General features: G+C 40.9%; 1 protein-coding gene across 11 annotated transcripts in view; it reads left to right on the top strand.

The window, feature by feature from the left end:
• baz2ba (bromodomain adjacent to zinc finger domain, 2Ba) overlaps positions 1-25,565 on the top strand; it is a 79,996-nt gene that overhangs the window by 42,740 nt on the left and 11,691 nt on the right. For 2 of the 11 annotated variants that reach the window (XM_042492893.1, XM_042492864.1), the window contains exons 4-27: positions 3,948-4,139; positions 4,354-4,515; positions 5,134-5,330; positions 5,431-5,643; positions 6,687-7,313; positions 9,440-10,223; positions 11,563-11,832; positions 13,459-13,519; positions 13,672-13,780; positions 14,555-14,656; positions 15,212-15,434; positions 16,262-16,354; positions 17,121-17,182; positions 17,444-17,509; positions 18,171-18,236; positions 18,458-18,502; positions 20,053-20,085; positions 21,965-22,030; positions 22,410-22,550; positions 23,167-23,421; positions 24,223-24,446; positions 24,949-25,023; positions 25,108-25,339; positions 25,434-25,496. In XM_042492893.1, coding sequence (XP_042348827.1) covers positions 3,948-4,139; positions 4,354-4,515; positions 5,134-5,330; positions 5,431-5,643; positions 6,687-7,313; positions 9,440-10,223; positions 11,563-11,832; positions 13,459-13,519; positions 13,672-13,780; positions 14,555-14,656; positions 15,212-15,434; positions 16,262-16,354; positions 17,121-17,182; positions 17,444-17,509; positions 18,171-18,236; positions 18,458-18,502; positions 20,053-20,085; positions 21,965-22,030; positions 22,410-22,550; positions 23,167-23,421; positions 24,223-24,446; positions 24,949-25,023; positions 25,108-25,339; positions 25,434-25,496 — 4,361 coding nt within the window. The remainder of the gene's footprint in view (positions 1-3,947; positions 4,140-4,353; positions 4,516-5,133; positions 5,331-5,430; positions 5,644-6,686; positions 7,314-9,439; positions 10,224-11,562; positions 11,833-13,458; positions 13,520-13,671; positions 13,781-14,554; positions 14,657-15,211; positions 15,435-16,261; positions 16,355-17,120; positions 17,183-17,443; positions 17,510-18,170; positions 18,237-18,457; positions 18,503-20,052; positions 20,086-21,964; positions 22,031-22,409; positions 22,551-23,166; positions 23,422-24,222; positions 24,447-24,948; positions 25,024-25,107; positions 25,340-25,433; positions 25,497-25,565) is intronic. The other 9 variants (XM_042492935.1, XM_042492872.1, XM_042492922.1 and 6 more) reach the window with 5 other exon arrangements.

Here is a 25,565-nt window from a genome sequence, read left to right as displayed (position 1 = left end):
AAATGAGTTTCCCCCAGTATTAATTATACAGTTATTTTGCTGCCTGTGTGAATACACCTCTCTCCCAGCTACAAGGATTTTTTTTTCCTGACAGCTTGGGTTGCAATTGAAAAGCTGCTGCATTAATGAATCCCAAACAATTAGGGGGCTCTTTTGTGTGAGAAACACACACATGCTTCGCCATGTCTCCTGACAACCTTCAGCTCTCTGGCTCCAGCTGCCTCAGAGTCAGGCTCAGCACGACACTGTGCATGCGTGTGTGTGTGTGTGTGTGTGTGTGTGTGTGTGTGTGTGTGTGTGTGTGTGTGTGAGAGAGAGAGAGAGAGAGAGAGAGAAAGAGAGAGAGAAAGAGAGACAGAGACCCTCTGCCTGCATGATTTAACATTTGTCAGCCACTCAGTGTCTAGTCAGCCCTGTCCGGCATCCAGCCTCTTTTCTATGTATTGGTCAAAGCCATTAGGCAAAGAGGAGTGTGTATCTATGTGTGTGTGTGTGTGTGTGTGTGTGTGTGTGTGTGTGTGTGTGTGTGTGTGTGTGTGTGTGTGTGTGTGTTTGTATCTCTGCGCGCTTTTCAAATATCCCTTGTGAGAGCGAGTGAATCATTTGCTCATACTCTCTTTCTCCTCATTTCTTTATGTCTTGCTGCTTTTTTTCATAAGCGCACTATACGCACACACACAGAGACATACACTCGCATAAACCAAGATTGCACTGAGCAGGGGATAGCATGCTTTCTCTGATTGTTGTGTTTTCTGTCTGTTAAGAGAAGAGGAAGAAGGAGAGAGCAAAATAAAGCCCCATGTTTTGTCCTCCATCTCCTCAGTGTTGCCCCAAAGAAGAAGCCATTAGGAGCATCTCCTCCTTATGCATTATACATCCCTCTTATCCCTCTGTGCCATTACGTGTGCTCAGATTTTCTAGATAAGCGATTTTGGACTGAGCGTCAAATGAAATGCTGAGAGGCAGGCTGTTAGCTCAGAACTTCTGCTGCGCCTTGTGGGTATTAAGCAAGCCAGTTCTTTTCTGTTTCTTGTTCATTGTAAAGCAAACATACGAATAATCCAAAAGAGTTTAAGTCCTCTCCTTCACTTTCCTAAGTATCATAATTAAAAGGAAAAACATTCTCAATCAGAACAACAAGAATGTGTCAAGTGTATTGTGTAAGCAGGTAACATCAGTAATTACGTATTGCAGAGATAGTTTCATCACAGACTGCATTGATTCAAGGTCCTTTGCCAGTTTGCCAATAACACTTAAGAAAAAAAAATCTGAAGAACATATAAATGAGCACGCACTTGGCATATGTATGTGTTAGTGTGTGCGCGTGTGTGTCATTGATGAGGATATCACTTGGAGAATAAAAGCTGATCGGCGCTTGTAGCGCTCTCTTCTTCTGGGATCAACTCACGGATGCAATTAACTTAAATCTGTCTGTGGAAATTTGATTGACTGCAACAAACAACAAATTAATCCCCCTTCGGCAGCATCCAAACATGAAAAAAGCAGGCGGTGCAGTTTGTCAGAGTGGAGGAAGGATTGAAACAGAATGAGAAAGAGGGCGAGGGAGCGGGAGAGAGACAGGGAGTGAGGAAGAGAGAGTAGGTAATCCTAGGTATGTCTTTCCCCGTGCTTCTTTCTCGCTTCAAATTTTTAGATTTAATTATTCGCCTTCTGGAAGCATTAATATTGAAAAGGCATTTGCAGATGCCTAGAAAGGAAAAGGGGTGTGTGTGCTGAGGGGGAGAGGTGGGCACCCCAGGCATAAGTGAATGCTGTGGCTGGCCTTTCTGGGGGTTGCAATGCAGTCGTTTATCTTTGTATCCGCTAGCTGACGCTGGCAAGGCGGGCTCTACATATTCAGCATATTCTAATGACATTCAAAAGGCAGATTTTGCTGTCTTGTGGCGGAGAGGGGCCTTGAAGCCAACACAAAGAGCTACACTCTCATACGTCACACTGCCGGCACCTCGCCAGAGAGGCTTTGTTTCTCACCACATAACCACAAACAGTTTGATTCTCACTTAAAAATAGTCTGTGAGATGCATCTGTAGAGTCATGTTCATTAACGGTCTTCCTCAGTGTTTTAGTACAGAGCATACATAACTGGCCCTACTGTGTAAAGTCTCCCTCTGGATAATTAGATCCCAGACTGCATCAGTTCAGAAAACACCATGCTCCGGTGTCACTCTGTTTTACATTTCTGTGGTGTGTGTGCAAGTGTATAGTAGTTTGACATTTTCATCTACACTGTGCACAACACTTTCCTTTTCTTCAGTCATCACTTTTTTTTGCATGTGTATTAACTGGCTTACGCAGAGGCATCAAGCAGGCCTGCTCTCCCTTTTCTGGAATAGAAATTGAATTTGCATGAAATATGCTCACACCAAATTGCATCTGACTCTGGGAGGAGGTAATACGTGGCAGTCGCCCCTGCCAGAAATGATTGTGCTCAGGAAAACGCTAGACGATGATGATGTTGATGAAGTATTCTTCTGTGCTGAAATTGAATGCCAGAAAGGATAGAAGGAGGTTAGCTTTTTACACCTTATACATACACTTCTTTTTCTTGCCGACAATATCCAGTCTTTGCCAAGGCGCAGCATATTCTGACACAGTCTAAACTGAAGAAACATTAGGTACTGTACACAAGGAGTTGTGTGCTGACACTGGATTATGATCTATAATTTAAATGTGACTGTTTGCTGTATAGACATAAGCATCACGCTGCAGCGATAGTCAGTCTGTCAGAAACAGCACAGCTGCCCTTTAAAATTAGGTGCAGTGTGCACTCAGTGAAAGCGAAATCTGAAGTTAATTCTTACACAAATAGAAGACGCTCGTTCTGTATTTAATTCTCCTATAGTCAAATGGATAAGAAGCGACACCTTCAAAAGCTGTTTAAATCTACCTTTTACACCCTGTCGGTCCTCACATGAAAAGAGCTCAGCGAGGTAATTTCAGAACAATGTTCTTGGTCTACACAAATAAATATATACAAAACTAACAGTAGGGCAACAAGTTGTGCTAAAGGTGCAGTAAACAACTGTCATAGCAGCTGTACACTAATGTCAAAACTGCTCTTAATGGAAGAGAAGATTTTTTAAGTGTGTGCAAATAGTTAAATTAAGTCAGAGAAGAGTATTTTTAGACGCTAGAGTTCAAAGCAAAATTCACCTCCTGTATGGAATTCATCTTTTTATCCCGTGATATAGGACTGTTTAGTCAGAAACAAAGTGCCATTAAATACTAACAATTATCTACAAGAAAATGTGCGTTTTCAAGAAGAAGCTCTCCGGTTAATAAATCAGCATCCTGTTTACAGTACAAAGAACCAGGTCTTTATTTTGTGTGTTTTTGAAGATTTGATGGAAACTCAAAGGCTGAAATGTCAAAATTACTACAAACAGAATCTCTTTTTACAGGATGTTTTTTTACAGAACAAAAGGTATTGTGTGTTTAATAAAACCTAATCAATCAAAAGTTGAGAACACATCTCCACTTGTTGGCAATGTGTTAATATACTAGAGTTGTCAAACGATTAATTTTTTAAATCGTGTTTTAATGCAGAATGTCTATAGTTCATTGCGATTTGTCAAATTTTTTAATCACGTTTTCATTCCATTATTTTGCATTTCTAAACAGTTTTGAATGGCCATGCCGTTTTTCCATCACCAAAATTCTGCCTAACTTTGAAACGTTGGTTGGTACCCCTGTATTCGTTAGTTCTTCTAGTTTCATATGATACTCACATCATCACTCAAGCTATAAAACTTAGCCCAATACATGAATGCATTTTTTTTTTTAAATTTAAATGCACTATTTAAGGACTAAACCACATTGCAATTAACAATTTAATACTAACGGCCCTATTTTATACACAACTTTTTTGTTATGGACTTCATCTGAAAATATTTGAACACAACCTCCTTGGTTTGGATCCATCTCAGGCCGTCTGTTTGGAGGAGCAGGAGAGCAGCCCTTCATTGGCTCCACATTGTCAAGTGCCTTCCCTCTGGTCAACCACCCAGCCTTCGGAGCCCTCTACACTGCCGGAGCAGGCAGGCCCGAGTTTGGAGGCCTGGGGTCCTTAGGCATGTCAGCTGCTCTGGCTGCACACCCCCAGCTAGGAGCACTCTCTGGTAAGATGGGGACTTTTGAAATTTTGGGCAAGAATTAGCTAAATGGGAGTGCATATTTAATCCCTGTCCTCTCCTCTCCTCTCCTCTCCTCTCCTCACCTCTCCTCTCCTCTCCTCTCCACTCATCTCCTCTCCTTCATTCCATTTTCTTTCCTTTCCTTTCCTTTCCTTTCCTTTCCTTTCCTTTCCTTTCCTTTCCCTCTCCTCCTCAACAGAGTGGTGGCGAGCTGCTGAAGCCCATGGACGGGGAGCTGCCGCCTTTCTCCCCTCCTTCATCGGCTTCCCTCCATTCTTCACCCCTCACATTCAGCCCAACCACAGCCCCAGTCCTGTTCAGATCAGGATGCCCGGCAAGAATAGCCATGCCTCACCTAAAGGTACCAGAGCACCCATTCATTGATCCTCACAGTTACATCATGATCATGAAAAATTGGTTATTATAATAGAATTACAGAATGAGAGCATCAGGAACATTTACATATATTTTAAATGAAACACCAACACATCCATATATTCCTATCATATGTGAGTGATGAAGTATGTGAATTAATTGATTACTTTTCCAAGAGGTAATGGCGTTTTCTATCTCTCCTATCCCACTATCTCCATCTGTGTGTCGTCTTCCTCCGCGACCTAAATCCACTTTGCCCTCTGATGAGATTTCTCCTTTTCAAGACAGATTTAATGACTTCCAGTCCTCACTTAGTGATTCTGTCAACCTCCCTCTCCCTCTCTTTTCCCCGTGTTCCTCCTCGTAATCTCAGTTTCTTGCACTCTTTTAATTTCACAGTATCTTTTAATTTATCTTTTATTATGTAAACCAGTCATGTTGGGCTTGTGCCTTGCGCAGCCAGCATGTTTGATGAGATACATGTATAAGTCAATGTTTTTATTAGCCTTATTCCATTCTGCAGTTAGTTCCTGATATGTTTCATTATTCCAAAGTTCCACGAAAAGCTGATTAGTAACGTGGTAGATCTGGTTTGTGTTTCCAGGGGTGAATGGGGCAGTAAATGGCGGCGGGATCTGTCCTCCCACCACACAATCAGGGAGCTTTTCATCAAGTCCGGCTCTCGTTCAGGCAACGACCAAGCCAACCAAAAATTCGAACCCCTCTAACAGTCACCGTAGCAGCCCTCAGAGCAATCCAGCAGAGCTGGTGGAAAAGCCGATCCACAAACCTAAAGAGAAGGTCAGTGTTAGATTCGATTTACTCCTCAGTTTGAAAAAGAAGTGACACATGAAAGCGTTATACAGTGAAGCTGATTCTTGCTTTTTTCCTTTCAACTCAGAAGCCACGGAAGAAGCCAGCAGACACTTGTGTTGCGAGCAACAGTGAGTCAGGCACATCCTCAGACAGCTCAAGTGACGGGTCCCTCAGCAGTGATCTAGAAGACCTAGCAGAGGATGACGAAGATGACGATGATGACGATGAGGACGACGAAGAAGAGGACAAACAGAGTGAATTATCAGACTCTGAGAAGAGGACAAAGAAGAAAACAAAGGTAAGGAAGAAAAAAACATACAGAGACACGGGGATCTGTTTTCGCAACGCATCTTCATACAACAGTTTTTATGATATAAAACAAATCAGCACCCCACAGATGATGTCACATACTTAACGTAAAGTTACATAGGTTAGGGTTAGACAAGTAACATTATGTAGGTTAGATTTAGGAAAGAAATATGGTGATGACGTGCATAAAATCTCTCAAAGTTTGCTTGGTTCTGAACACCGGTCTCCTGGGGGTAAGTCCTGTGTCTTTTGACCCATCCACCACTCCAACCACCACTCCTTATCATGAATGCAAAAGAGACCTGGATACAGCATTCCCATGAGGGTTGCTCAGTGGAGCATGAAGCCAAAATGGTTCATCTGCAACTATAAAATTAGTCAAATAGTGATCCAGGGATGATCAGCACTGACTTCTACACTGTGTGGCCCATATAGCAAATTCGCTAGAGATTTGCCATGTCAAGTAGCTGAGCGGCTAGCTTTCCTTGGCCAAACGGCTTACTTCTAGTTTAGCGCTCTGCTGACTTGAATCGGGATAAAATGATTCAATTGTGCAGCTTTTAAGACATAAGAAATGTTATTGTACTGAATGGATCAAATCTTGATAATGAAACAAATTATTTTGTTGAGTTGTGCTGCTCAAAAAAATGTATTCAGGGTTTACGAATGTCTCTTTAGCCGTTTAAGTCAATGTGAAAAAGTCTTTTTGGGCCGCAGTAATGGTGTATTTACATTGTTTGCCCACCATGAAAAATGACTTAAAAGTGCAGCGCACTTCCTGGTGGCCTGATCCTATCAGCACATTGATCATGTAATTGCAGCTTTCCTGATTATGATGGGTTCTACACAAACTTCTAGTTCATGGTTACATGATAAAAATAATTTTGGTGCATTACTTTTCAAGAACAGCATGTTTTTTTGTGAGGGTGCAAAACAGGAAACCAGTAAAATAGTGGCTAAAATGTTACCCAAATGATCACATCCTAAGGCTATGTTTTGTTCTGACAGTTTTTTACTTCATTTCCTCCCCAGGTTTTGGTACCAAGCACTGGAACTGCAAAGACTGACAGATCACTCTCTGGGGAGCCTCATGACAAGAAGGACACCCAAACCCAGAAGGTCTCCTCCAACCCCCCAACCCTCGTACCCTTACCCAACTCTTCCTCCCCTCCCGCCCTGTCCCAAACCTCACCGCTGGCCCTGCATAGCTCCAGGTCCCGCACAGAGGGGCCACAGCAACACTTCAGTGTGATTCAATCCACTGGCCTGGCTGCCAACTCAAAGCCCCTGGCACTCCTCTCTCAGCCCCGAAGGGAGTCTTCGCCATCTTCCTCCCCTATAGCCCTCACCACATCTCCAAAAGCGCTTTCCAGCACTGCCTCTCCCAAACCTCCCAAACTGCTGCCCTCCTCCTCCCCCCAGCACCTGCCTCTCTCCCTCTGCTCCTCCCCCAAGCCTCTCTCTGTCCCCTCTCCACCCCGTTCAACTCTCCCACTGTCTACCTCCCCAAAATCTTTTGGTTTGACCTCATCTGTGACAAGCTCCCAGAAGTCCTCGCTGAAGCCACCTCGGCGCTCTGTTCCTGGCTCTGCCAAAACAAGCAAGAGGAAACAGCTGGAAGCTTCACTTGCGCAGATCAATGAGTTCAGGCTGAAGCAGGTAAGTCAACCTGCTAACAGCAGCTGAACAATTACATTTTTTTGTTACCATATCCATTCATAAAATATTGTTACGATTTCAGAATTTTTGAAATTTTTCTCTATTCAATACCATTTTGAGGAAGAAATTGACCTTGAGGACATAAAATATAACAAATGTGAATGATAAATATGTAAAACATTTTGAAGGATAAATATAACAAGGGTAATCATGACAAAAGAGACCAAAAAAGCGCAATTGATGCTTCTTATTGATACAGCTGGAAATTAGCATTGAAAGCATTTATCAATATGTGTCAATAAGTCATATTTTTGACAACGCCATTATACATGATGTGAGACTTTGACGAGATAAACATGGCTGTGCAATCAGCCTTAGTGTACAATCCTAACAAATTAACAATAATGAATATATCAACTGGAGTTAAGTGTGCAGTTACATTTGCAGTTGTTTTTCTCTCTTTTTCTTAATCATTACCACATCATCATCAGCACCTCTTTTAATCTGGTAGCCATTTACCATATTTTTTCAACACAAGAGCCAAGCAGTCTGCAGAACTGCTGCTGGTGAAGCTATACACTTAATTTAAAAATGAAAACATAACATTGAATGTTGCAGTTTTTCATTCACAAGAGGTTTTGTATCAGTGAAACACGCTCCATAGGGCCTCTTTAAAATGATAACATGGCCTCGAGCAAACTCTAACAACTGCAGTTGGACATCAGAGAGAATCTTTGTTTTATATAGCTGATTCATTTTGTTTGAGTAAATTTGGACTGGACATAGAAAAACAAGGAGACATCTAAGCTTTTAGATGTTCCTATTAATACATTTGATGTGGTGATCTGTTGTCATTGTCCACTGTAGTTATAACTATATTTGACTGCACAAGGTAGTGGCATATCTTATAATTAAATTTAGTTCTTACTTAAGATAGTTTATTGCATCGGTCTATTAAATGAATGGTTGTAGCTTGTTAAGTGGCTTAAGTTAACATGTACTCCTGTGGACATTTACATGCACAAAATATTGTGTTTTTTGCCCTTATTCTGAACAAATTATTATTATTATTTTTTTAATGATTTCTAATAATCCATCACAGCTAAAAAAAAAAACATTTTTTGCGGGACATTTCTTGCCAAGCTGCTCATTATGTTTTTGAAAGAAATCAAACCAATTATGATCTTTATATTGCCGTGGCTTTCATGAGTTTTCTTACAGATTTTGGCTTATTTACAGTGGTGACACAGTGATTTCTGTGCTGCTGCAAATTCTAGCCTGTTGATAAAATGATTAATGATTTTTAGTTTCAGTGCCATCCTGAAGCACTCTTTGTGTCTACACATGTGCTACTGTATTATTTATGTTTTTCATCGGCTCAGATGAAATAGTATAAAAATTGACATCTTTCTTTGCTTTTACTACACAAATTCTCTTTCTTCAGATGAAATATGAATGCGAGTAATAATCAATAAGCTAAACCTTTTAAGATTAGCTTATTCTGTGAAAATCATTTCCTCTTTCCTGTTTTACCAGTATAGAGAAGTTTGCAACGAGCTAAATTCCCCCTGTGGTTTCAGCACTCTTACTGTATTTCATGGTCTGTGAAATTGATTTGTTTCACTTCATATCACATCCAGTTGAAAGTGCAACATTAAAGTCTAACCTGCCTTTGCTTAAACACAGATTGAACAAAACTTGTCATCAGTGTAAAATAAAAAAAGGCAAACATGCCCAGCTGCATGATGATAATGATGATGGAGCTTTTCGAATGTGCAGACGAGTAATTACAATTTTAGAGAGATACTCAGACTGTTTTTTTTTTTGCGAACTTGGCCGAGTACAATGCCTTTGGTTATTGCATTTATGTTCTTTTTGTTTCCCAGAAAGGAGCTTAGACACAGTTAACTGTACCAGTGTTCAGCATTGTAGTTTTGTCACCTGCTCAAACAATCAACAGTGATGCGAACTGACAGCTAGAGCAACTCCACTTTGTCCCATTTCTTTTCTACTTTTTTTCCCTAACCTTTCTTTGTTCCTCCCATTCTGCCTTCCCTCCTCCCTCCCTCCCTCTGACTCCCTGCCTCTCCTTGTTCTCTCCCTCTCTCCTCCTCCTCCATTCCCAGACTCTCATGTCCCAAGGGCAGACGTTCCCAGCTGAGCTAAAGAAGCAGCAGCAGGGGCCAAACAAGTCTCCCAAGAGGACGTCTCTGTCTTCATCACCATTGCCACCCGCTCCGCCTCCTCCACCCCAGAACAATCACTCCAACCTTTTCCTCTCCAGTGCCCTGCTGGGGCTCCCTGAACCCCACCATCCCAATGGAGTCATCCAAAGCATCACTCAGGACGCACCTTTGGCCCTCATCACCAAACCTCGCAAAGACTCTGCCCCTCAAGGCAAGTCCCCTCAGTGCGACTCTGATGCTGGGGCGATGCCTGTCAATCTGAGCACAGGGGCGAGCAGGACCCAAGCAACCGCCCAGGCTGCGCCTCCGTCACAGCCCTCCACTACCTCACCCCATGCCGCAGGCCATGGATCCAGAAAGAACAAGACCCCCAAGGGGAAGGGACAGACACCTGGGCTGGGACAGGGACAGGGACAGGGACAAGGACAGGGACAGGGACAGGGACAAGCCGACCCTTTAGCTGCCTGGAAGGGCTTCTCTCAGAACCATCTGGTACAGTCTCTGGTAGATTTGTTTCGTGGAGGAGAGCCCGGGATCGGGATTCCTGGAGTTAGTATCCCTGGAGTTGGAATTCCTGGAGTCGGGATCCCTGGGACGTGTAACCCCACAGCCGGACTCCCGGCTAACAAGGAATCTGACGACTCGGGAGATGATGACGATGATGAGGATGATGACCTTGAGGAGGAGGAGGAGGATGAAGAGGACTCAGATGATAGTCTGTCAGGTTTGTACCTTCATTGTAAAGTTGTGCAAGTAACAATTTACAGAAGATCTTACTACGGTGATTTTCAGGTACATGCTTGAATTTTGGATATCTACTAGAGCCTGTTTACATGCTTTAATGTTCATAAAACACCATAGTTTTCAGCATACTGTCTGTGCTGGAGAAGCTGTTCTCATCTTTGACTGATAAGGCTTTATTTTGTGCCCGCGTCTTTAAGGGCCCTGACACACCAAGCCGACATTCGGCCAATGGTCAATGTCAAACATCTGTCACCCAAATTTTTGTCTTGTGTCCCACACCATTGGTGCTAGGTGGCCCATTGGCACCATTGGCACAAGGTGGCCCTTGTCGCTTGTTTTTTGGCTCACTCAGCATATTGAATCAGCACTGGACTTGTGGAGCCCATCAGTGAGAGAAATCATTCTGATTGGCAGCACAGCTGCATGTTAGAGAAACAGAAGTGAGGAAAGCAAAGAAACGACTAAAGCCAAGAGAGTGTAAGATTTAAAAAAAAAAAAAGTTAAATTGGTTACATTTTATTTTTAACCATTGAGCTTTTCAGCAGAAATGATTTGTATTTGTTTGTTTTATTGTTCACCAGTGCACAGTGAATATCATTTTTTGTTTCAATATTGGGTTGTGTTGTCAATGTGCTAAATGTCTAACTAGCTTCTTGAATCTGTCCTGTTGATATTCCCTTTTAAAAATGACAAATTTAGTCTACTGAAGTAATTTCCTTTCATGCAAGTGCAGAACATCTGTGCTGGTTTGCAGTTGGCTGTCGTCTTTGATTCAAATACAACTATTTGGCTGAGACACAGGCATCATGAGGTCATACATTAGTTGGCCTACGTGGCCAATAGATCTTTGATGTCGGCTTGGTGTGTCTTGGCCTTAAACCCTTCCCGCAAAAACCTAGGCAGTCTGTTACAGAACGACTGTAAAAGAGAATAGCAGCACTTTCTACCATGAAATATCACCAATAATAATATTGGGGGAGAAATTAACACCAGCAACCAAGTTAACATGTTTCCCTGACATTTGCATGTTGTTGTATGAGGCAGTGTAAGGTACATAATGTAAGCACTTGCAGTAGCATGCCTGGAGCAGGAAACAATATAAAAATGATATGTAATGAAATTACTTCAGCTTGTCTTCATAGTAGGGAAAAAAAAAAACGTTGGAAAATGAGTAGTCGCCTAAAAATATTCAGTTGATAATCACATAAGACCAAGAAAAGTGGCAAGTCTTCACAACAGAGAGGCAGTGTCGTGTTTTTTTCCCTTAAAATTAACGTAATTGATCCTCATCCACTTTTTGTCCTGGACGGCCATTTCAGAGTCTGACAGCAACTCAGACAGCGACATCTCTGGGAAGAAAGTGAAGGAGTTAAAGCTGCTGCCGTCTGGATCATCTAAGAAGGAGATGACTCCCCGCAGGCTAACCAAAGGCCCAGAACTACTGAACACCTCAACCAATCACACCGCCACCAGCTGCTCCCCCCTCAACCTGCAGGTCATCAAGACTCCCACCATTGTCACCAGCTCCAGTGCCTTGGCCTATCACAGCTCTCCAGGCTCTTCCTCCTACAGCCTAGCCTCTCCATTAGGTAATGTGTTTGAAAATCAGAAAGTGTAAAAATGAGAGCTATGGGATGGTTTTAATAGGGTCTAATATGAAAAAAAGTGATGTGCAGCAGATGGATTAACTGGTTAAATATGACCTTTGCAGGGTCTCCCATCATTTTATTTTCTTATTGTGAACACCATTTTTAATATCATTACTCAGGCATTTACAGTGCTGAAAATAAGCTCTAGTATATGGCAGAGCTTGCTTTGACGCTTAGATTACCAAAGCAAAGTCGCTTCTTTTGAAAAACAGAACAGCCCATCAACCTCACATGACTGTGAGGAAGAATTGCTACTTTTAGGGCGGCAGGAAGAAGGCAGTTGGTTGTCATGGACTAACCGGCACTCTCAGGTCCTGTAGGGGCATGCCTAAGAGCCCTGACAACTTGTTTGGCAGAGCAACAAGGTTAATTTCCTCCTTCTTTCAATATGGAGAGGTTACCTAGATCGGAGGTAAAAAGAGGTGTGAAGCCAGGAATAATACAAGCAGATGTCCTAGTTTTCCCATTACTATAAGCAGTGTTGTGTGTTACTCATAGAAAGTTAATAGTTACTCTGCTACATTAGTTTTGCATTACTCTGCAACATTGCCTGAGACACATTGCCACATGATTGCAGTTTAACAATAGTATGTTAAACCTTGCATATACCCGTAAATCAGCCAAAAACAAGGCTCAGGAGAATCAAGACGGCGCTGCAAAAGGCTTTAACTGCTTCATAATGAAACTATCAATATTTTTTAAAAAGAGGTTGGCCCTCCTACTACTAATTTATATCTCTTATATTACTTACGTCATAATTTATTTAGCATATTTTATCCTTTGGTTTACTTGCAGAACTCTGTATCCTTTTATAATAGTAATAATTAGTATTAGTATTATTAGTATTAATATTGCAATGTCAGAAGAGTGTGAGGCATTTTTCAAAAACAATGAATAACTTAAAACAAACACTGCATAGTGCAAATATAGGCTCAAGTAATAGGCTCAAAATAATATATCAATAGCCTGAAATAAATTAATAGAAGAGACTAGCCTTCCTAACACCAATAGGTAATGACAGACTTAAAAAAAAACAAAACAAAAAAAGAAATACACTACATGTGGACTGCATTTAACGGGCCAAACACACTCATGCAAGTTGCTAACTCACCAAACCATGGCTTTATAGCAGACTGGTCCAGCCTATTTGATGTGTTTATCACTAAAGCAGCAGTTATATAGATGGATAGGTGTAGATAGATAGACCTTTATTGTCAGTGCACAAGTACAGTGAAATTGGGTGACTATTCTTGCCATTGCAAAGACTGAAGGAGCCACTGCATCACACCCAACTTGACTGAAAGTAATTATTTTCTCTTATGCCTTCCGCAAATGAACACTGTACATCAGACAGTGTCCATTTACACATTTGTTTATATTTTTATTATTTATTGGACTTGAGATTTTTAACATGGCAGCCAAGAGAATTGTGTGTATATTTAATTCACGTGTACCTGCCAGGTATGATCACTGCTGAGTTAGGGGCTTTGCTGTTCGTGTGTGAGGTTTCTAGTCGTTCTGTAGGTTGTGCTGTCAAATTGATGGTTGAACTCTGTCTCTCCACAGGCTTAGGGAAGAGGAAGAGGGTGATGGATGAGAAGGAGTTGATGATACCTCTGGAGTTGGGGTATGTACAAGAGGGCTGAGAGAAACGAAAGCTCTTATAAAACGGTTCACTTCAGAGCGCTCACCTCTCTGCTTGCTCACACAAATGTACGACACACGCACCATTTTTTGCTGAACCACCTTGATATTGTTTCATTCTTAAAAAAAACCCAGGTGGCGAAGAGAAACAAGAATCAAATCAGTGGCTGGGCGGCCACAAGGAGAGGTGGCCTACTACGCCCCGTGTGGCAAGAAACTAAGGCAGTACCCAGATGTGATGAAGGTACCTCGGCCTCACGGCGCTGCAGTTTAGTCTTCATCCGTGATACAGAAGCAAATTTGTTTTGATGCACGCAGATGAGCAGTTGGGGATTAAAGTGGGAATCATTGTGGGCGGCATGGTTTATTATGGAAGGATATTTTTGCTAATACAATACTGCTCATCCACAGTGCTCAAACAAATGCTTGTGTATACGGATTTGTTGTATATGATCTGTGCTGTCGCTCCAGCTGCACTCAACCCCCACCCTGCTTTCTGTGACCCTAATAGTGTGAGATGATATTCTTAGATCATTTCTTGTGCCACTTTTTTCACCTCTCCTTCCCCTAAAAAAGTGATTAATGGTTAGTGTTGGGATGCACAGCTTTGGCCTCATTTGTACTGCATATTATAGTCTATAATCTTCTGCCTTTGCTTCATCAAAAGCTGAACTACACTAATCGTCAGAACTGCCTTTGCAAAGAGAAAAATGTGTACTCAGTAGCATTCACTCGCTGCTAGTCAGTCAGTAGGCAGTAAAAAGCCTAGCATGGCCACAGATAAATAAGAAAGGGCCTGAATTGTGCACCCCAAGGTCAGAACCGTTTTTCTCTCCTGAGAGCTTTTGCTCTTTTTTTGTCCCCCTGGCTTTTATAATGATTAGTAGCACTGCACAGATGCACACTGTAATTGTAGATCCCTCCAATCTAGTGCTTCCCAGTTGCTTTTCAATGTCGCTAATTTCACAATTTTTTTTTTCTGCCTAAACCAACGCCATTATTATTTTCTCTTCTGTAGTATCTATCCAGAAATGGAATAAATGGCATCACGCGTGATAATTTTAGCTTCAGTGCAAAGATAAGGGTTGGTGACTTCTATGAAGCCAGAGAAGGACCCCAGGTGACTTGCCTTTCATCTCTCTCTCTCTATCTCTCTCTCTTCGTGATCCCTGTTCATCTTTTCATCTAGCGGCAGGCAGAGCTTCATGCAGCAGTCACTGTCAGGGCATGAATAGGAATCAACCAAAAGCCTCAGTAGTCCTAGTTCATAGACCTCTCACTGTGCATGGATAAATGTAATAATCAGCTGACATTACTTCCACAGGTGACCAGTGATATATGTCATGTTATGTGTCTGTGATACACAGAGATAAATTAGTGTGTGTATAATTGGAAGCACAATAGAGAAAAAAGACACAGTGCTGAGGGGCCAGAGGAAAACTAGATAGTGAATGACAGATCAGTAAGAGTACATCCAATTGAATTCATTACTGTTCATTATAATAAATATGATATATCTAAAGTGAAAAATCTTCTTTTACACATCCAGATTAGTCCAGCTAGTAAACAGTTATATTATTCCTTAGTCACATGGATGTATGTCAACATTTTGTTCACTGTTTCACCTCTCTGCACCCTTCCCAATCTCTCCATTGCTGCGTTTCTCTCTCTCTAGGGTTTACAGTGGAGCTTGTTGAAGGAAGAGGAGGTCATTCCTCGAATTTTGGCCATGGAAGGTCGTAGGGGTCGCCCCCCTAGTTCAGACCGCCAGTCAGCGGCCGATGGTGGCAAAGGTTCCCGGCGGAGGAAGGGGCGGCCCCCTAATGTGGGCGATCCATTGGTGCCCGAGGGCCCCAGTCCCAGTGAGGTCAAACTGCTGCGCAAACTGGAGGCTCAAGGTGAGCACAGGAAATGAGCCCTGAAATGTGTTTGTCGGAAGTGTTTGTGCCATTAATCAACCAGACATTATACAGGTAGCAGAGGTCCAGGAAGGGGATGCAGTTTTGAATGTTGTTGTTTGTTTTTTTTCATTGCATGGACAAATCTTTTTTGTTTTTTGTTTGTTTGTTTGTTTGTTTGTTTGTCTCTTATTTGTCCTAACAGCTTTGCTGACCCATGTAGAAGACATGCTTCCATTACAAAAAGATGCAAAGCAACAGAATGAATGTTATAATCTATAAATCTTTTACCGAAAAGAGTATGTTCTGATGTATCCCTTTGTATTCACCATTTTGTTCAGCAACTGTAACTTAAATAGATGCTTTTTCAGTAATTGGAACTAATTACAGTTACATTTATTTTGAAATGTAATTACCTAACACCGTCACATGTAACTAGTTAGTCCCATAGACAATTAATTTGTAGTAATGCAGATACTTTTTATGAGGAATTGGCATTATTATCTTGTCTTTTTTTTATTTTACTGGGTGTGGCTTTGATAATTACATAACTTCAGATGCTCAGCTTATAATATTTTTTATGACACCAGAGCTCTGAGTTGCACAAATACTTTAATCATGTATATTTCAGTATTTTTTTAATGTTAACTGCCAAATTTCATAAATATATCTTAATCCTTAGAAGGAACAGATTGTTTTGAGTATCTGTCCCTAATTTTGTCTAATTTCTATTACAAAAGAATTTTTCCAGTCAGATGTGCCAGGTCAGGCTACAGCAGTCTCCTAAAATTTCTCCCTGACAATGCCTCTCTTCCCGCTCTGTGCAGAAATAGCCCGACAGGCTGCCCAGATGAAACTGATGAGAAAACTGGAAAAGCAGGCACTGGCGCGTGCAGCCAAAGAAGCTCGGAAACAGCAAGGTAAACATATGTTTTTTTGTGTGTTATCAGGAGCTCAGTGCATGCTGGTGGTTTTTCTGTTGGTCAGTCTGTCACTTCAAACCACTTTATAAAGTATAAAGACCAGCAGGGCCTCTGGGAAAACTGATGCTGCTTATATAGTCTTTGTTTGTCTGTATTTGTATGTTTATTTCCATCACTGTAAAGCCTCAATCTTCTTTTGGCTCTAATCTTTATTGCTTTATTGCTTGTATGCTGGTGGTTTCAAACATTATACATTCTTTTAATTCCTATACGCAATGTCAAAGACGAAAAATCAAATCAAGATCTGTTTGCTCAGCCCTCATTTAAACTCAGAACAGACATTTCATACATATTCTGAAATATGCAATGCACCAATACATTTAAATAAGTTGCTCTCTGTGTTCTCTGATTCTGACTGTATGCTTATGGCTGGTTAAACTCATCTTTCTGGTTTCTGTTATGCACATCAGTACTTGGAAGGTCTCGTGCCTATGAGGGACTTGAAATTGTACATGCTGTAATTGTTGATTATGTTTGTTATTGTTTTAATGAGTGTGTTTTTGTTATTGTTTTGCATGACTGACTTATCCACGTTGTAATCTAGTTCTCTGAATTTCTCGGCCTCTTGTGCAAAATTCATCTTGATCTCAGTGAGACCTCTTGAATAAGTAAAGCTCAACAACTGTTATTCTGTTACAGCTGGTAGCCCAGCTTTGTAGGTCATTTTGTACACACTAACATAACACTGACTTGACTCTTGTAGCTATCATGGCAGCAGAGGAGAGAAGGAAGCAGAAGGAGCAGATCAAGATCCTCAAGCAGCAGGTGGGTCCTCTTAATGTGTGTGCTGACAAATCTTTTTTCCTCCCTTTCTCCTTATCTAAGTGTCCTGACACACGTAGTCCCCGTGTGCACCGCAGGAAATGCTGAATAGTTATTTTGTGATGCTTTAAAGCTTGCTTTTCAATTACCATCTAGTGCTAAACTTATTGTTGTGTCTCTGCAATAGAGTGGTCGGAAAGTGATTTTATCTGATGATGTTTTCCAAAAATCTTAAGAGATTATGTTTTGGTTTTTTTTTAACAGGAAAAGATCAAGCGTATTCAGCAGATTCGGATGGAGAAGGAACTCAGGGCGCAGCAAATTTTGGAGGTACAGAATCTGATCCAACAGCACCTCTTGATTAAGCAGAACATTCCTGGATAGCTACAGCCCCTCAGTCTATAGTGTTTTAATCTTCCTAAAGCTCATTACTGAACAGCAGCATGCATTGGTGGGAGTTGCGTCTTCTTAGGCATAATTCCACATGGAACTAATGCTAAATTGGTCTTGGTTGACGGCTGTTGAATATTAAAATGGCTGTTGCTGCCTCTTCAGACCTTATTTAAATTGGACAGAAAAGTCTTTTTTTCTTCAGACAACAGTAACAGTTTAGCATAAGTGGGTCGAGAGAAAAAAAGGTGCTGTTTTCCACACACACATGCAAAGATGCATGCACACACACACACACACATATGCAGGCACACACAATTATACTGTAGGAGCTTCAAAGTGTTTTAGCAGGACTAAATCAATTTTGAGTTGACACGGTTGACAAGCCACTCTTAACGGGAGGCTTCAACATTTTCACAATTAGGTGTTAAAGAGATACATTATTCATTCGCTGTGTTTTACAAATTTGACTGGCATTCAGAGGCGTAAAATCTTTGCTCAAACCAGAAAACTGCAAACAATCAGTTAAAGTGCAGCAAAGCCCTCATCCAAGACTGATTGATATATGTCGGTGAAAGTTGACCTTAATCTTTATTCACAGGCCAAACGGAAAAAGAAGGAGGAGGCCGCCAATGCCAAAATATTAGAGGCTGAAAAAAGGATAAAGGTATGTTTATAATTTAAATAAATCCCTTGAAACAGATGTAAATATTCATACATGTGTGGCATGGAACTGTTTTTGATCACACGAATTAGATTACTTCATATGTTCCACCATGTGAGGCAATAAAATTACAGCGGCCCTTTGAAATGGGCTGAAATTCCATCAGTATTGGGACAATGGAAGCATATTGATTTTTCCTTCATCTTCTCTTTCTTGCCTTCAAGGAGAAAGAGTTGAGGAGACAGCAGGCGGAGATTCTCAAACACCAGGTAGGCATCCACTACAACTTGCTCTGCCTCTTGAACGTAATAGCTACAGATGAATAAAACCTTTTACCTCAAAGTTTTTTGATTTGCCAGGCGTGTAAGTGTGTGTGTGTGAGTGTGTGAGTGTGTGCATTTAAATACAAGGCATGTATGAGTATATACAAATGTGCTTAAAGGGATAGTTGTGGTTTTTTGAAGTATGGTTGTCTGAGGTACTTATCCATAGTCTTTGTATTACATACAGTAGATATCAGTCTGCGTGGCCCCTGTTTGGAGAAGCAGTCTGGAGTTCAGCACAGAAGATTAGTAGTGTACTGCTGTGGATGGGGCCAGCAACAATATGTATTTTAGCTACCTAAAAAAATCCAAATCAGTTTAAATGTATGCTATACTGAGAGTATTTTCACCTCTTATCCTTTTGTCAGTTCTTGACAACTTAAAGACTTCAGACTTCAGTTCTCCATCTGTACTATTGAAAAAAGACATCAAACTCCCTTAAGACACTTAGTAATTCTAGTTTGATGAACACAGTTCAGTTAGTTATCAGTTAGTTAGTCTGTGTTATTTTGAGACTTATGAGATCCAAATGAACCCTTTTAAATGCTGAAGTCACGGTATAACACAAACAAGTTAACTTTTTAAGGCAGCAGTAAACCAGCAGCTCCTGTGTTCAGCAATGTTAAATCAGTGTTTTTCTCATGGAGTCTGGCTTTGAAGAGAGCAATATAATGGCTTCATTTTCTCATTGGAAATCACTGTCTGATTGAAAGGTAAAGCTGTTAAAATATTCTAAATATAGCATACACTTCAACTGTTCTTGATTTTTTTTTAGGTCATACTCTTTTTAGGTGGCTAAAATGTACTGCTATGGATGTGGGTAGGCAACAAAATGTGTTTTAGCCACCTAAAAAATGTCTCACCAAATAAAATCAATATTAGTATTTATTATATATAGAGTATTTTCACCACTTAACCTTTCTGTCTGACAGGGAAGCTGTTTTAATGTCTTCAGCTCTCCATCTATGCTCCCAGACTCCACTGACAAAAACAGTAATTTTAGCTCGCTGAAAAGCGGAGCTGGTGGTCCACCGCTGCTTCCATCAGGTCATTAATTTGTGTTATCAGCTCCTGTGTTCAGCAATACTAAATCACTGATTTTTTCAATGAGGTCTGGCTTTGAAGAGGGTGATACAACAGCTTAATTTTTCCATTGACAATTACTGTGTGACATTAAAGTAAAGCTCTCAATATAGACACTTAAAATCCGTTTTGTTGCGGACCCCATCCACAACAGTACATTGCTTGGCTGATGTTGGGCTCTAGCCTGCTTCTCCAAATTGGTTGCATGCTGACTGATATCTACTGTATGTAATATACTGACTATGGATTAATACCTCATACAACCCAACTTAAAAAAAAATCCGAACTATCCCTTTAATAGCCAAACATCTATTAAATGAAAGTCTTCAGTATTTCTCTTTATTAAACGCCATGCTTTTTTGGTATTGGATATTATTTCTGTTCCATAATATTTTGCCAACTCTTTCTGCCAGGAGTTGGAGAGGCATAGACTAGATATGGTATGGGTATGTTTATTTTTGTACATCTAACACCTGCATCGTGTAACTGGTTGTGTTATGGTTGTCATAGCAATGCATTAAGTGTAGCACTGGCTGCTGTCATACTACATTCTTCTGCATGGCTTTCCAGCAAAACCAACAAAAGAGAAAAAAAAAAGAGTCAGTATGCTGCCTCCATCTGCTCGTCCTGAGGGACAACTGACCCTGTCACGGTGGCCAGGCAGCTTCTGTCCCCCCTCCCCCCCCCCCATCCTCCCGTCTTCTACTCAGAATGCATTGCAAAGACTGCTAGCCAATCCACACTCACTGTCTCAAAGTGCACTCGAGGAGTTTCCATCCATCACATACATTGTCTAACTGTTGTATTGGAGTAGCCTGTGTTACCCATGAGTGCTTGACGATTTCGGCCCAGACATTGAGCTTGTGTCTGTTCGTCCGTGCATCTGTTCTGCAGTCCACAGAGTGCTGGACTTTAACCTGCCCCATCCCAGCCTCTCTGTCATTCACTGTTCCTGTTACTCTGCACAAAGAATGAAAACAGCTACTGAGAGTCATTTTGTCTTTATGGTGGAGACACTTCCCCTCAGTTTGGTGAGGCTCATCCTTTGCTTCAAAACAGACCAATAGAAAAACAACACAATCAGTTCCACCACAGGGACAAATATGGTTCTGCGTAGCATTTTATTTTGGCCTGGCTGTCCTGCTTGTAGCCCTTCTCACTCATACACAGTCACAGCTAAATCTAAAGGTCTGCCTATCTCTTTCACAGTGGACTCTGAGCCGATTGTTGCATTAACCCCTTGTACCTTCACTCGGAGCATGATGAAGGGAAGCAAATTGATATACATGAAATAATCCAGGTCCAATTCATTCCTCCATGCAGTTGCAATGCTTTTAAACCTCACTGTAGCCTGTTATCATAATATCCCTCAACTGTTTTTTTTGATGAATTGGAAAGCCAGAAAAAGCTGATGCTGTCCTTTTTTTTTTAACGTGTCCCTTTTGAAATTTTTTCATTTGTAGATAAATCAAACCAATAAGGACATTGAAATATTGGAGCAGAGTGCTTGGCATCTAGCCTGTTTTGTTTATCACACTGACAAAACAATCCTCACAAAGAGCCCATTTTAGTCACTGTGTGCTGGAAATGTCCTTGGCAAGCCCTAATAGTGGCAATTGTGTCTTTCTGGTGGATCACAGAGGGAGTGACAGCCTGATACGGAGGAGCGGGAAACCTAAAGAGATCAAATAAAATGATAGTCAGTCACTGGTGATTCCTGTGCCCTTTCTGCAGCAGACTGTGTATCATGCACCAAAGAACAACATAGATGTCTCATCCTCAGCAGTCGCATACTGTGCTAATACTTGCGCTGCCAAAACCACTGAAGTGGAACTGCTCTGTTTGTAGCTAGTCTTAACCATCCATTCCTATTTGCCATCCCCTCACCAAATGAGAATGACGTGTCAAAAAAGCATTAGCATTGACTCATGTAACAGAATTTATTGTTTTGATCATGCCAATGTGGCATGTCAGAGGACTTCTGGCAACCAGCATTTTGTTGCTTTTGTTGTGTCAGCTTTAGTTTAGAGGCGCCGCCACCGATTCCAGCTGCTTCTCTTTTTTGAGCCTGTCATCACATCTACTTTGTATCGCATCTTTGTGTCGCTTTTTGGTTGTCATCGTATTACTCTTCACTTTATGCTTCCACCAAACATGTGAAAGTGTATACATGTGAAGCATCGTTTTGTGTTTGTTCAAGTATGGTGCCTCTATTGAATCCAGTGCATCACAATTTTTAAATTAATGCATACTAAATTTAGTCGACCTTGAGTGCTGTATGTGCAGTGTGCGCCTGTTAATGTGCCTGTGTTTTTGCCACTCTAGGAGAGGGAGAGGAGGAGGCAACATGTAATGCTGATGAAGGCGGTTGAGGCTCGCAAGAAAGCAGAGGTAGCCCATATGCACACAAATAAATACAGACACACAGTCCACTCCATAAAAAGAGCCTAAGTCATTATTCCCTGGATGGATTCCTGCTTTCTCTCCTCTCTGTGTGCTCTTTCCCCTCCATTCATTTTTTTTTCTACACACTTACCAAGTCAAAAGATTCTGGCCCTCAAGCACTTTTCTTTTGAATGCACAGCAGCATTAGGCTGAATTCTAATACTGCTCAGCAAAGTCAAGTAAACCTTCTTGTCTGTATTCACACACGCACACACACACACACACACACACACACACACACACACACACACACACATGCATACACACTAATGCACACTCACACTTTGCTTCCTTAATGCTCTCTTGAATTTTTCGGACTCTCTAGGAGCGTGAGCGCTTGCGGCAGGAGAAAAGGGATGAGAAGCGCCTGAACAAAGAGCGTAAACTGGAGCAACGGCGGCTGGAGCTGGAGATAGCGAGGGAACTGAAGAAGCCAAATGAAGACATGTGTCTGTCTGATCACAAGGTAGTTAAGACAGTAGTTCATCTTGTCAGTGCTGAGGGTGTAAACTTGATCAACAACATAACAACAACAAGAAAAAAATCAAATACACCTGGATGTACTGTATATTTTCGGTTTTTGTCATTTAAGTACTGTTAAATACATCAACAACTTAGGGCAACATGCTATTATTATTATCATAATTATTATTAATAATTGTTATTATCATTATTACTATTATTATTATTATTATTAGTAGTAGTAGTAGTAGTAGTAGTAGTAGTAGTAGTAGTAGTAGTAGTAAAATTATCATCCTGTTGATGGTTAGTACTTTAGTACTCAGAAGACGACATGGTAGTGAGCATGTTTTTGTGTAGAGTTGTGTGCCCTCAAGTGGTCAAAATAGAATACTGCATAATATAGAAATTAAGCAGTCATTACTACAAATTGGAAAGCACCATCTTAATAACATTCAACAGATGTGAGATACAATGACAGATTTTCTCCCATTTGCTCATAGCTGTGTAAGTCATAATTTTTGTATTCCAAATTGGATTTAATGCACTTATCACTCAATAACATATACAACAATAACAAATGCAGCTAACAATCCAAACTTTACCCACTTCTCTTTGTGTAGCCTCTTCCTGAGTTCTCCCGGATTCCTGGACTCATCCTCCCAGGATGCGCCGTGTCAGATTGCCTGATGCTGATGCAGTTCCTGCGAGGCTTCGGGAAGGTTTTGGGGCTGGATTTGAACACAGATGTGCCCACCCTGGGTATGCTGCAGGAGGGTTTGCTCAATGTGGGGGATAGCATGGGCCAGGTCCAAGACCTTCTGGTCAAACTGCTCGCTCTGGCGGTCTGTGATCCTGGTTTGCCACCTGGACAAAAGGTGAGTGAATTCAAAATTCATTAAGTCATGATTGTACAACTGTACTTGTGTTAAATTTTGAGCCAGTGGAGCCAGCTTAGAAATACTTGATTGATCCCAGAGGGGAAATTGTGATATGTTACCGTTATTCTGATATACAGAGCATAGATATAGCGCATTTATCATTTTAAGAAAGTAGACATAAGATGTTTGCAAATAAGTTGATAACATACATATAAAAAAATACGAAACATCCACATTTTTATACAATGTTAAGATTTGTATATAAAGTATCAAAAATAATTTTAAAAATGTGCATCATGCTTCGGTGCACAACACTAACACAAGAGTAGTGTAAGTAAGAACAAATTAGGTTACTTAAAAGACATCGCACAATTATTGCAGCAGTTAAATAAAAATCAAAGTAAAAATATGGTACTTATTGCTGTACTTAGTAGTTTCAGTTTACAGCATTATAACACATTACATTTAGCAGTATTTTTACATTTAATGCACCTGTCATTAATTTATTCTGAGAGGGACTATTCTCCAAAATGAGTACTTTAAGCTTTGTTGCTTTGATATTATATATCTGATTTATTAAGTTTCTGTAGTATTTCTTTAGCAAATTTTGAATGATAAACTATTGGAGTGTTTATAGGATTGTTTTGTTTTTTTCATTGTGGTTTAGTTATTATTGGTCATAATGTTTGAATTTAGGGTTAAAGTACTTTTTTCTTGCATTGTGAAAAAATGCATATTCACTCTCCAAGGAGGTGTTAAAAAACCTAACTTGTTCATTGTCCTCTCCTTCTCTATCAGACAAAAACCATGCTGGGGGACCATTTGACCAATGTTGGCATCAACAGGGATAACGTGTCCGAGGTGCTACAGATGTACATGGGAGCCCATTGTGCCAACACAGAGCTGGCCCCTGTGGCCCTCAGTCTGAAGACCAAGGCCTTCCAGGCCCACACGCCTGCACAGAAGGCCTCAATCCTGGGGTTCCTGGCTAATGAGCTGGCCTGCAGCAAAGCTGTTATCAGGTAGGAGAAGCAGCTCAAACCCAAAAGTGAGACTCTGTAAGACTGTACTTGTTGTCAGTGTCACTTTGTTGGTGTTTTCAATACTTCCTCTATATCTGGAAACACAGTATTGAAAAGACAAAATTGGAAATTCAACACCAACCACTCTCTGAGAGAATATATCCATGTACCATATCCTGCATGTGCTTTTGTATTGCTTAACAGTCAAGTTATTCATTAGCCAATAATGGCATGCTTTATTGATGCAGTGGAAAGTGCTTAATAAAGCTGCAGTAGGGAGCAGTAATTTGCAGTCCTTTTGATTATAAGGAAATTATGTAGGTATTAATTTGTGCTCCGGGATACCAGCTTATTAACTTTTTACTCTGGCTGTAGATAGTTTCCAGCCTCCTTCAGCTTTTATGTGTTACTCAATATATTTGTTATTACTTTATGAGAATACCAAAAACATGTACGTATGGAGGCACAATTGTAACCAACAGGGTTTCATTTCTTCTTCCAGTGAGATTGATAAGAGCCTGGATCAGATGGCAAACATGAGGAAGGACAAGATCATCATGGAGGGAAAACTGAAGAAGTAAGTTTTCTTTAATACTAAAACAAAAAACAATGATTTAATTAAGTGTACGCCATCATGCTGAACCTGTGTCTGTTTCTGCAGGCTGAGGACCATTCATGCCAAACGTACTGGAAGGAGGGAGGCAAGTATGGGTGTGGAAGAGAACCAGTCTGTTGGCACTCCGTCCTCTGCCACCAAACACAAGAGGAAACTGGGTGGAGACAGTGACGATGATGATGAAGACGATGATGACAGTGACGACCCGGCAGAGGAGGACGACGATGAGGAGGAGGAAGATATGAAGAAGGTTAAAAAAGTGGAGACATATGATGAGGTAGAAAATAATTGATTGATTTGTGAAATCATTATCAAAACTGACCTTGGAGGGTTGCTCACAGATGTTTACTGTATTTTTTTTCTCATGTCAGGATGAAGTTGACCAAGCCACCAGTCTGGAGGAGCTGGAGAAGCAGATAGAGAAGTTAGCAAAGGTGGGTTCTTCTTTGAAATGTGCAAATGATGTAGCAAAGTTAAAGGTACAGTTCACCCCAAGAAATAAC

This window comes from Plectropomus leopardus, chromosome 1 (assembly GCF_008729295.1).
Source record: "Plectropomus leopardus isolate mb chromosome 1, YSFRI_Pleo_2.0, whole genome shotgun sequence".
Classification (NCBI taxonomy): domain Eukaryota; kingdom Metazoa; phylum Chordata; class Actinopteri; order Perciformes; family Serranidae; genus Plectropomus; species Plectropomus leopardus.
The sequence above is the reverse complement of the archived record's forward strand: the minus strand, read 5'-3'. Positions and strand labels throughout refer to the sequence as shown.